This window comes from Toxorhynchites rutilus, chromosome 1 (genome assembly GCF_029784135.1).
Source record: "Toxorhynchites rutilus septentrionalis strain SRP chromosome 1, ASM2978413v1, whole genome shotgun sequence".
NCBI lineage: Eukaryota > Metazoa > Arthropoda > Insecta > Diptera > Culicidae > Toxorhynchites > Toxorhynchites rutilus.
The window spans coordinates 139,838,176-139,851,340 of record NC_073744.1 but is presented as its reverse complement, the minus strand read 5'-3'; the positions used below and the strand labels follow the sequence as shown (position 1 = coordinate 139,851,340).

Below are 13,165 nucleotides of genomic sequence, written 5' to 3'. Positions count from 1 at the left end.
GCTAATGTCTTCGTGTGATAATTGCTCACCATACAACCGTATACTGCTGTCAACCTCCCCGAGGGAGTTCTTGGCGATACAGCGATAGGATCCCACGTCCTCCTTTTGGAACGACCTAACCGTCAGGGCCATTTTGGTTTCGTAGAGCGATCTTGTAATGTCCTGAACTTGATATTTTGGCGAGGACACTATCATTTCTCCTTTGCGTAATGGTTCCAAGATGCAGAAGATGAGGGCACGATAGAACAATGTCCATAAATATTGATCCGACAATGTTTGCGAATGAGCTCATTTAATGCTTACCTGTGTCTTTCACCCAATAGTTGATAGATTTCGGGGAAGCTTCCACCTGACACTCGATGGACACATCCGTACCAAGGGGTGCACCGACCAGTTGATTTGGCACTTGAATTACCGGGTGGACTGCAAGGAAAGACAAAAAGGAGCCACTTTCAATCTTCAAAAAGTTCAAAAGCACATTATTATGCTGCTGTTGCTGCTGTTGTTGTTGCTACAGTTGCTGCTGCTGTTAGTGGTGATGGTGTGAAACTTTTGTCAGCGAACTCCCAACAAAACCACATGTTGGCTATGCCTGTCACGTAACCATTCCGGGAGACATAAGGCGTCGTCTTGTCGTTGTCGTTCGTCTTGGGAAATGTGAAGAAATGTTTGCCGCAGGGGAAAACGTGGAAAGTGACACAGGAAAACACGTGCTAGTGTGCTAATTTAATACAATTTAGCCTCTCTGCCAAAGGAGAGAGATGGAGAGTGAGTGAATAACGGCCAGCAGTGTGGCATGGCTGTTAATGTTATGAAAAACACAAATCTGCTCGTTTTCAACTGCCACACGTATGCATGCAAATTGTGGCGACGGTGCGGTCTGGCTGCGACTAATGACCACACGAGATTTTGCCACTTTTGCCTCCGCTGCCAATCTTGTTTTTGGGAGAAAAGATTCTAGCCTGGCATATTATTCTTCTTTAAAAGTAAACTTGAGAGGAATGCTATGTTGTGTCAGGTTGGGAACATTTATACTATTGAATACGCGGCTATTTTCGATGACAAATAATTCAATGTGCTATGCAACGAATGAAAGTCCTGACGAATTTCATGCCAACTCGACTGGCCATTGGCAGTACCATCTCAGATATAACATTGTGGGTGTAAAGACATGGGTCATTTAAGCAACTTTGCATACTTCAAATATTCGAAAAACAATTGGACTACATTTTGGAAAACGCCAATTTTTTTTTTCTTAAATTTTTACAAAAATTTATAACTTAAAGACTATGATACCTACAAAATTCATGGCAAAGGATGAAATGTAGGAAATTGTTTAAATTTTTACAAATAAATACCAAACATTTCTTGGAAAAATAATTCGCTGAAAAAAAAGTTATTTTAAAAACTAAAATTCATTTTTCTCAAAAAAGTTTTTTTTTAAATTCCGAAAAATATATACAGGAAAACTTCGATATAACGTACCCTCGTTATAACGTACCCTCGATATAACGTCACTCGATATAACGTACACCTTTGCAAAGTGTAAAGGAAATTTTTTTTCAATATTTTTTTTCTGATAGAACAATGAATTATCTGTATTGTGATGCTAAAACAAGTTTTGTACCTTCAATCAATCTCGAAATACAGCTGGTTTGGTGATTCCAGATTCTAAATGAATCAAGTTTTAATCAACAGTACGAAGGGAAACATCATGAGAAAGGCTGGCTTCGTCTTCTGATTGAAGTTATTAATATAAAAATATTATAAAAATATATAAAAATAGAAAAAATATTCATAACTAGAATAGTTACAAGCTGATAAAATGTGGGGGCTCAAAAAAAAGGTTGTGCCATGGCGTACATGATTCCAGCCCTTCTGGTTATCTGAAACGAAAAATTCGAACAAATTCTAAATCAGTAAAAATGCCGCTATCGTATGAACCTCGGACAAGTCGAAAACGGGTTTTCTGAGAAAATGGCGGCTGTTTGAAAAACAAAATGCGGTTTAAAAATTTTTTTATTACGTTCCTCGAATTTTTAAAAATAGTAGAATTTTAAAAACATTTTTTAAAGGTTCATGCGATAGAGAGATGCATACAGATTGTATTAATATAAATTCGACATGAACGGTTCAGTAGAACTTGAGGTATCGTACACGCTAGTTTGAAAAAACACGTTTCTAGAAAAACGCGTTTGCAGCTCATTGTTTTGCCCGTAGCAGGTTAGATACCGCATCACTAAAATAACTCTTACTCGGTAAATAATGGGATTTTCGATAAGTCCTTTCTAGGGTATATTCTTGAATGCCTAAACTGCAGAAATATGAAGGAAAACTATTTTTTTTCCAAATTTCTAGACTTGTATACCGTTTTGTCTCAAATTCCGAACAATTAAGCTTTGATGGTCATTAAACAGAGTCTCATCACTCAAAATGGTACTTTTTCGCGAAATTAATTCGATTTTTGGATACAATAGAGCCTTCTTTTTCATTTGATCACTCAAAATGGCACTTTTATTTTAAACTAAAGCCTATAAACCAAAGAATGTCAAGGTTTCCATTATGCAATTATTTATAACATTAAAGTTCAGTAATATATAGAAATGGATTTCTGATTTTTTTTTCCAAATTTCTAGACTTCTAGATTTCTAGACCGTTTTGTCTCAAATTTCGAACACTTAAGCTTTGATGGTCATCAAACAGAGTCTCATCACTAAAATGGTACTTTTTCGCTAAATTAATTCGATTTTTGGATATAATAGAGCCTTTTTTTCATTCGACTTCAAAAAAAATTATAAATGTTCATGGTGAAAAACTAAAAACAACATTAATCACATTTGTCTCAAATTCCGAACACTATTCATGTCATTGATTCATATTCCGAACACTTTTGTCTCAAATTCCGAACAGCAAAAATGCCTTTTTTTTAATTCATTACTTTTGAACTACTGGACCGATTCAGATGATCGACATATCAAATTGAAGCAAATTGGATAAAAAATTTGAAAAATATTTCACTCGCAAAAAAATTGGATTTTGTTTTCGTAATTAATGATTGTGTGCGTTTTTTCTAGTTCACATGGTTTCGGGACCAAGGGCATTATATTTTTTATATTTTTTTTCTTAATAGCTGAGGATTTCTTACATAACCTATCCAAGAATCAGAGATGCGTTTTTTTATCGTTTTTGGGTTATTATTTTTCAAAGTAAACATGATTTAGTCTTCGTTAGATATTCCTATGCGACTAGACGAGATCTATGCGAATAGGATTCCATTTTCTGCAAATCCAATATGTTTTCAAAGAAAACTGACTCATTGACTTCATTTTAATGTGTCAATTATCCAAATCTGTTCGGTAGTTCAAAAGTTATAAATTTTTGAAAAGCGTCATTTTTGGAAAAAAAAAATATTTTTAGGCCATCGATTCACTTTGAATAATTATAATTCAAAAACGAAAAAAAAACATCTCTGATTTTTGGATATGTTATGAAAAAAGTCATCAGCTTCCAAGAAAAAATATAATAAAATATATTTTTTCTTGGAAGCATCAGCGCCCTTGGTCTCGAGACCATGAAAACTATAAAAAACAAATACGTATATTGAAAATAAAATTCATTTTTTGTTTGCATTTTTTCAAAAAAGACGAGCTAAATTGGCTTTAATTTGATACGTCGATCATCTGAATCGGTCCTGTCGTTCAAAAGATGATTTTTGAAAAGGAATCATTTTCGGAAAAAATAAGAAAAAAAAATTTTTTTTGGACCACCTAAAATGGAAATCGTCTTTCTAACAAAAAATAATGATAAAAGCGGGTCTAATATTTTGCGATAAAGAACAAAACTATCCCTGTTGATGCTCCAGAATTGGATTGTCCTTGTACCCTAATTTGTGAACGATTGCTGTATTTGCTTGAAAATAGCGTGTTCAAACATTTTTTGTTCAGAATTTCATCCATGCGAGATTCTTACCGAACGAAAACAGCAAACAAAATAGTTAAAACAACTACAAAAATTGAAAATTAACGACGCTTTTTTTCTACGGAATATGCTAATGCAAACATTTTGTCATTGGGTTTCATAGTTGATTTTTTTTTTGTAAATGTTTAGTATTATAAATTAATATGAGACAAAACGGTACTGCTTTAAGGGGAGACCCCGGTCTGAAGGTCGAAAAAATCGAATTTTATGTTTTTTCATCTTTGGTAAGCTTATGCACTCAGAAATGTTGTACTAAAAGGCTTTTTCCGTTGATTTCGTTGGAAAGTTACAGCCAAAAGAATGAGATCACCTCAAGGGATATAGTATTTCTGTACACATTTTTGAATGCGTTTTTCTTGAAACCATGTTTTTTCAGCTGGTGGTATCGATATCTCAGGATCTACACGACCGATTTGGCTGAAATTTTTTATCAGCCTGTAAAAATGGATTATCTAAAGGCGTCACATATCCGTTTTTTGAGATCTCTTTTTTCGATTTTTTATGAGCTCCTAAACAGTAGTTTTTCATGAAAAATAACTCATTTTTAACAAAAAGGGTCGCTATGTTGGCAATTTTTCGTACTTTCAAAAACCCCTATGTTACGCTTTAGGTATTGTCCTAAAGTTTCAAAATGTTCATTGGAATCCGTTCCCCGAAACTCCGATGCCACAAACAAGGTACCTTTTTCCAGAAAGCATCTACGCATACAGCTGTCAAAAGGGTAATAGTTATTATTCGTGCACTCAGAAAATGCAAAATACATCTTAAAATACACCTTAATTCATAACCAAAGATACCCGAACACTTCACTTTATTCCTTATATCCGAAAAAAATCACGAAAGTTCAGTATTTTTTCGACCTTCCACACAGGGGTCCCCCTTAAAGCTAACGTTAATAACTATTTTTGCTGCGAACGGAAGATTTTGACGTAGAACTACGTCTTTCAGGAAGGGTGCCAAATCAGAAAACATTACATTACGTTTTCATGAAATAAAGTTAACGTTAATAACTATTTTCACTGTGAACGAATTCTCATGATTCACATACCAATCGAATCGGAAATTCTCTAAGATTTGTTTGATATGCTATTCAATACAATTCGCTAGTCTCTAAATGGTTTAAATTCATGAAAACTGGAAGAACTTCCTTTTTTCCCATACATTTGTTCTGCCAATTTGTGTACTAACCCTACCCGTATTTCGAATGCTCTTATACATTTCTTAACAGATCGAAAAGATGTGAATTATTTCTCTGCGTCTATCACAATTAATAAAATGTTATTTTTTATGAGATGAACAATTGAATAACTGTAAAATGCCAAGCGTTATCTAAACGCCCTAACTGCCAAGGGTTAATTGGCCCGATTCACGGTCTCCCCTACACAGACTTCAAAATCGATGTACCTGTGGAAATGCGCTTTGTCAATATACATGCAAGTAGGGGGTACTTTTGTTCCCATCGAGCCGTGTTCCCTAACACGGACTTCAAAATCAATGTGCTTGGGGAGTCCGCTTTGCAAATACATGCAAGTCGGGGGTATTTTTTGGTGTCGAGTAATTTTGTGCTCTCTTGTCGTTGTGCAGACCGGAATATGTTTCCCCAAAACGTACTTTTAAACTGAGAAGCCTGGGAAAATCGTCCTTTCAGATACTAGAGGTGAATGAACTTTCGCAGCTTCCCGGGTTGGAAATTCTCTCGACATGCCATGGAATAAATGCGTCAAAATGATGATTTAAGTAGTTCTTTCGATTAGGAATCTATGCCTGTGATATAACCAGTTCATCTCTTTCTTGTTTTTTTTTATTCAATATTTTAACTGGTTAGTTGTATAGTACAATAAATTTCAATATAAATATAATTATCAACAAGAGCTCGTTCAGCTCAAACTTTTGTAAGAGGACCATCATCATGATTTCATATAATGAATTATGTATTGTCTTTTGTGTGTGAGTGTGTCCTTTTTTTTACTCATTTTATCTTAAGACTGATAATGATGGTATTAATTGTTTTTTTTTTATTTCAATTCAATTTTTTCAATTAAATTTAAAAAAATAAAATAATTGTGAAGTCTGCAATAGTTTGAGCCCGCGGTCGTTGTCAAACATAGAAATACTTGAGATCGAGCATAAGCAAAAGTAGTTTATCGCGAATAAAATAAAAGCATTCCAAGGGGTTGTATGTGGAAACCAGAATGAATCTAGGGGATAGCTCAAACGGAATACTCGTAAATTCATCTTTTCAACAGATAATTATAACGAGATTTTTCTGTGTTGTGGCGGATCTCATTGCAGAATTCAGGTTGATACGTTTATACTCCATGTTGAATGTAGGACCTGAAGTATCGGGTGGAATTAGGCTTAGGTTTGCTCAGCTGGTCTCGAAAACGATTAACAGACCGTTGTCGGGTATCCAGTGAAGCAGGAATTCCTTTGTAAATTCAAGGCTAATACTGACATAGGTATTGGGTTCAATTCCTGATCGGTCAAGGATTTTTTCGGGTTGGAAACTTTCTTGACATGCCTTGGGATAAGTAATGGGCCTGAAGTATCGGCTAGTATTAGGCTTGGGTTTGCTCAGCTGCTTGAACTCGGAAACGATAGAATTATGGCCGGAGATCTGATAAAACGGGAATTCCATTGTAAATTTGTGGCTACTACTGACATAGGTATTGGGTTCAATTCCCGATCGGTCTAGGGTCTTCCCGGGTTGGAAATTCTCTCGACATGCCATGGAATAAATACGATCTGATAATCGCTTATATTGTTCTTTCGATTAGTAATCTATGTCTGCGTTTTCCTTTCAATTTATTTTGCATACTGGTTAGTTGATGAAAAATATAAATACCGTAATATAATATTTATCAATATTTAAAGATAAATCGTCCCGCTCAAACCTTTGTAGGGGAATGAGGTGGGACCATCATCATTATTTTTAAGTTCGAGAACTACGTGAACATGAGATGTGCAATAATTTCAGAGGGAAATGTAAAATACAATGATCGTTTGACAATTTTTCCGTTCACATATTTTGGTAGTCCCAGGCATCATATCAAACGTAAAAGGACGTTCATCAAATTTATTTGTAACGAAAATCGTAATCTATTACAAAAATTTCGATGCATTCTAAAATAATATTCGAAGTGGTAAACAAGTGGATTGCATAATATAATTGTGTAGTTCTACGTCGAAAATATGCGGTCGTGTTCTAGACACAACACCCTACAATTTTTTTCGATATGTTATCCCATATTCCAATATTCTGGAAATGGTTTAATTTGATGAAAATGATGATGATCGCCCAGCTCAAACCTTTGTAGAGCAATGAGGTGTTACCATCATTGCACTATGGTCCAGGAGGTGCAATTAAGTGGAAATTAGCATCTAGAGCTCGACAGTGATTCTCTAGACAAAAACTGTCTTCGACAAAAATGTTACATATAATAGAGCGCTTATTTTTATGTTATCAAAAATAGGGTGACCAAAATTTACGATGAAATAAAAAATCTTTCTTTCTTATCTTTATAGATAGAGGTAAACATAGTTCGACAATATTGTAGCTCTGGTTATTTCAAGTAACTTTGTGGAACAATATTTCTTTCTATCTCTTCAAATAAGCGATATAACGCTTTTTCTCTAGGTTTAGTTAGGGTTACCATGAAAAAAAAGGTTTTTTTGCTCTAACTTTTGTATGTAAAATTCTACATCAAAACTGTCTTTGAATGATCTTTAGAGTTTTCCAATCCACGCATTTTACGGTGCATAACTTGTATGTATCCTCATGCCACTCAAAGTTATTGATGTTTTTTCCCCGAAAACACGACCTTTTCATTTGCTTGTCGTTCATTTTGGGGCAAACATAATAAAAAATTATTGATAGCATTTTAAAGAGCACATTTAACTCTACATAAAGTGAAACTTTCAAAAGAGTGTTATTTTTTGTATTTGAGTAAATTAAATTTGAAATTATGAGTTTTTGCATATAAATGAACAAGTTGCAATTTTTAAATGCATATAGTAAGCGTAGACTTTAAAGCAGCATGACTTCAGTTCAGCCTTATAGCCACTCAACATGGAGGATCAAAGAAGACACATTGTTGATTTCCTTTTTCGGTGGACGAAATATAGAAGGAGTTATACAATTATTACGAGAAAAATTTCTGACTATTTTCTTTTTCTAATTTAGTTATATATTGACATATTTTACTGGCGATGAGTTGATTGATGACATTATTTTACCAAACTTTTGTTGTTCCTATTGTTTTATTCAAATTTATTTTTATAATCTTACGTATGTACATATTAACCTGTTTTAGTTGTTATAATGGAAATTAAATTCATAGTAATAAATAAAAATCATACAAATGAAAAACTACAAAATCAAATGCTTAGCATTTTCCAGAATCAGAAGATCGGAATAATCTGGTGTTTGCCTATTACTAAGAGATAATACTGGATCCGAAGCTGTTGTGAAGCCCAGTTCTTCAGCAGAAAATTTTTCTGTAATCTCCCGAAGAATCGCTGCTTCTAGAATAGCTTCTACAAAGTGAGGGGCTAATGACTTACCCTTTTCAGACTCACCGAAATTTTCTAATAAAGAATGATTTATGAAATTTACGCTTTATCCTTTGGCTCAGCTCAGAGCTTCTTTTCTTGCTCAGCTTTCTTTCTTGCCTTCTAGCAGTATTAGAAAAGGTATTTTTTAAGAAAACCAACACTTCTTCGAGCCACGTGGCATTTTGCCGTTCAAATCGGGAGCGTTTACGAGCACATTTCGACCACCGTGTTGAGAACTTTAACTTCTCAAATTTCAGGCACTTTCTGGCACTCAAAACACATATATCTTGGCATTTTTCTCGTAATAATTGTATAACGTCTTCTATATTTCGTCCACCGAAAACAAAAACAAAAATGTGTCTTCTTTGAACCTCCATGTTGAGTGGCTATAAGACTGAACTGAAATCATGCTGCTTTAAAGTCTACGCTTACTATATGCATTTAAAAATTGCAACTTGTTCATTTATATGCAAAAACTCATAATTTCAAATTTAATTTACTCAAATACAAAAAATAACACTCTTTTGAAAGTTACACCTTATGTAGAATCAAATGTGCTCTTTAAAATGCCATCAATAATTTTTTTATTATGTTTGCCCCAAAAAGAACGACTAGCAAATGAAAAGGTCATGCTTTCGGGGAAAAAACATCAATAACTTTGAGTAGAATTAAGATACATACAAGTTATGCACCGTAAAATGTATGGATTGGAAAGCTCTAAAAGTCATTCGAGGACAGTTTTGATGTAGAATTTCACATATAAAAGTTAGAGCAAAAAAACCTTTTTTTTTCATGGTAACCCTAACTCAACCTAGAGAAAAAGCGTTATATCGGTTATTTGAAGAGATAGAAAGAAATATTGTTCCACAAAGTTACTTAAAATAACCAGGGCTACAGTATTGTCGAACTATGTTTACCTCTATCTATAAAGATAAGAAAGTTAGATTTTTCATTTCATCGACAATTTTGGTCACCCTATTTTTGATAACATAAAAATGAGCGATCTATTATATGTAACAACTTTGTCGAAGACAGTTTTTGTCTAGAGAATCACTGTCGAGCTCTAGATGCTAATTTCTACTTAAATGCACCTCCTGGACCATAGTGCATTGTTATAAAAAAATTGATGAAAATTGAAAGCATTCCCATTTTCCCAACGAACAGCGTGAATAGAAACAACGGGAAACAAGGGGATAACAAAAAGAGAATATTTGCGACTTCAACCCCACCCTTGCACAGTAAGTAGCGTATCAATATTGCATTTCCTCTGAGGAAAATTTTCACTTCTCGTTTGGGGGTCATCGAAGCAACATCGTTGCCGGGAAAGAATCGCTGCTTCTAGAATAGCTTCTACAAAGTGAGGGGCTAATGACTTACCCTTTTCAGACTCACCGAAATTTTCTAATAAAGAATGATTTATGAAATTTCTTCGCATTCATAACTAACACTCGAGATGATAAACAAGCAAATTAAATAGTCCTACGTCCTAAGTGGTCGTGTCTGCTTGAAAACAAAACACATTTGAAGCAAATCTTCCTTTTTCCAGCAAGCTTGTCTACCTCATATATGTCTCACCTGCTTAAACATGCGCAACTAACATAATTGGACATGACTCCCATGGATAAATCAAATATTCCGCTTTACCCTACCGTTGAAACTCTATAGAAAATGTATACTAACAAGCCAGCAACCGTATCAATTTTCCTCAAATGCTGATAACGCGCTAAAATCGACTCATTTCTTCGTCAGTCATGTTTCCCAAAGTACATTTACTGCACGCTCTGCTTACTTTCATTTCGAATGATGTGTTCGCTGATTCGGTAATTGATCCGAAAGTAAGTTACGACTTCTGTCAGTGTCCATGCCGATCCCTGAGCCCCGTTGAGGTACTAGCGTTTTTCGACGGTAACGCCAACTGTGTGTACATACAGAACTTCTACAGCCGTGGGTACCTATTCACGGCCGATAAAGCTACCGATGGTCGCCATACGGTGTATCATGCGCACCCATCCGGGGCAGCCCAATACCCCCACTCTGCGTTTTGGAGAATCTTCTACCCGTGGAGGAACGCGAGCGCTACCGCCCAAGTTCCGCTCGTGATCCAGAATATTCTCTCGATGGAGTATGTAGTTATGGGTGAAACAGTGGATGGCCGAAACTACCGAGAGGTCGTGACGATCTTCAGCTTGTCGCCGTATGCGCTGTGGCACTTTGCCGCTCTGCCGAAGAAGCAGTGGAAGATTAGGAACCACGTAACGCAGGAGTTTCTGCTGGCAGATGAATACACCACCGATAATTGGGCCCAAGGGAAAGCTTACGTCGATGTGACCCGGCGTAATTCATCGGAGACGTTCCCGGGTAAATTTGCGTTTTTCATCGAAGGCTGTTATAGGTAGGGCAAATAAAGTTAACGCGTTGAAATTGTTGTTTTATTTATTACTAGCTGACCCGGCAAACTTCGACCCGCCCAAAATTTGGCTCCTTTTGCTTGATTCCTTCTCGAGTTATGCAGGAGTTTGTATTTCATTTGTATGGCAGCCCCCTTTTCCTTAGAGAGTGGGGAGGAGTCTCAAACTATCATAAAAACATTCTCCGGCCCCAAAAATCCCTACATGCAAATTTACACGTCGATCGGCTTAGTAATTTCAATGTCCATAAGAATCAGAAAGAAGGACAGAAATCTGTGAACTGAACGACAGATTGCAAAGTAGTTTGACACGAATCGGGTGGAAGTATAGTGTACAGAAACAATATGAGTCTGTCAAAAACAGTATTATCTACTCGTAAAACCGGAAACATATTGATTATTGTACCGTATCCAAGAAAATGTAATATACTCGATAAAATATACATTATTACATTATTACATATATACATTATCATGAGGAAACACACATATATACATTATTTTGAGGAAACATCCGAACGCATATGGTTGCGATTAGAATTATCTTATGCAATATTTGTTTGTGATGTATTTACAAAGCTGATGGTTTGGTTCTCAGCCTACGACACCTTTCCTTCTGGGAGAATGATGTAATGGAAGGAATATCTGAATGAATAAATACGTGTTTTCTCCAGTTGTCTCTCATAAAATTTTCTTTGTTGTTTTGTTTTTTTTTGTATAAAATTTATTCAATTGAAATTAAAACTAAATACTAGTTACTAAAACCGAATTTTGCACTTCGTAACGTGCTATGATACTTTTACCTACCTCAGTTTTATTTCATTAATTTTGTCTCTATGTATTTTTTACCGAGGATAGGCTCGGTAAATTAACACTTCTGAAGATAAGTTTATTTTAATTGTTATGTGCTTCTTGGGTTTTTTGTTTACTGTTTTTGTTATTATATTTGGGTGTTTTTTTTCTGTATGATCCCATATGGTCCATGATATACTGGATCTCATTTCCTAAATCCTATGTCGATAGCGTGTGAATCTGAATGCTTGTTTTTGATTTTTCTAGAAGTTGGTTTGCTTTTTGACACTCTGTTTGTAATTTGCATTTGAATTCTGCAATATATGATGCATGGTTATAAATTGGATTTATAATTAAGTTTTAAGAATCTGAATCATCATGTTGTTCATTATTGAAATGTCTCGGGTATTCATTAAAGCAACGATGATTTCGTTCGAGAAGGAAGGTTTGTGGGTGATATGCAGTAGAAAATTTTTGTTCGATAAAATTGCATAAGTTTTTAAAAATTTCATTGTTGCATGCGGATCCCAGATCAGATCTAATTGATAAAGGTCAACCGAGAACAAGAAAACACTTTTAAAACAAAGCTTTTGCTAGAGTTTTGGGCTTGTTTATCAGGCTTAGGGGTAACTACTACATATTTTGACAGGTTGCACTGAACATTCAATGGGTACCTGTTTCCTTTTGTTGACCTTATAAACGGTTCAAATGTGTCGATAGATACTACATCAAAACATTAATAACCACCGGCCGTTAGTTTTCTTATTTTCAATGAAGGACTCGTCGTCCTGATTAATAAGGATGTGGATGGATTTAGAAGACTTTTTGTTCGCATCTTGTTCACCATAGAGTAATTTCATGTCAAATGAGCCGAAAAACGACAGATCAAAAAAGATCAAAATGACAATTTTCGTTATCATATGATATATTATTTTGAGTTCTATTTTTTTTTAATAATGGTTTTGCATACACCTTTTTAAAAAATAAGTCGTTATTAAGACTTATTTTTTAAAAAGGTGTATGCAAAACCATTATTAAAAAAAATAGAACTCAAAATCCAGACGACCGATTAAAATATGATGTAGATCAAAGTCGTTGGAAAATTATTGAACTATTTAGGAAAAAATAATATTTTAAATACACCGTTAAAAATATTAATCGAAAGTTGAATTTCGGTTGAATTCGGCTCTGTTACAGCGAAATCGCAAAATGAACCTAATAAAATATACAGATGGGATGGAAAAATTAAAATAAAATTAAAGATAATAGAGAGTTCATATTGCTGCTGGTCATTCCGACTGAGGTTTCGACTCCGTATGGATATTTCACAAACATTATTTTTATTATATGAAATTGGTCATATCTCGAGAACGGTTAGCTCTAGGTCAAAACGTTTAATAGTTTTTAACGTAGAATCGCATGTAGATTCTATTC

At 34.8% G+C, this 13,165-nt stretch overlaps 1 protein-coding gene across 4 annotated transcripts in view; it reads right to left on the bottom strand.

The window, feature by feature from the left end:
• LOC129761730 (lachesin) overlaps positions 1–13,165 on the bottom strand; it is a 320,135-nt gene that overhangs the window by 24,986 nt on the left and 281,984 nt on the right. For 3 of the 4 annotated variants that reach the window (XM_055759483.1, XM_055759475.1, XM_055759491.1), the window contains exons 8-9: positions 304–423; positions 30–200 (exon numbers count right to left, since the gene is read on the bottom strand). In XM_055759483.1, coding sequence (XP_055615458.1) covers positions 30–200; positions 304–423 — 291 coding nt within the window. The remainder of the gene's footprint in view (positions 1–29; positions 201–303; positions 424–13,165) is intronic. The other variant, XM_055759499.1, reaches the window with a different exon arrangement.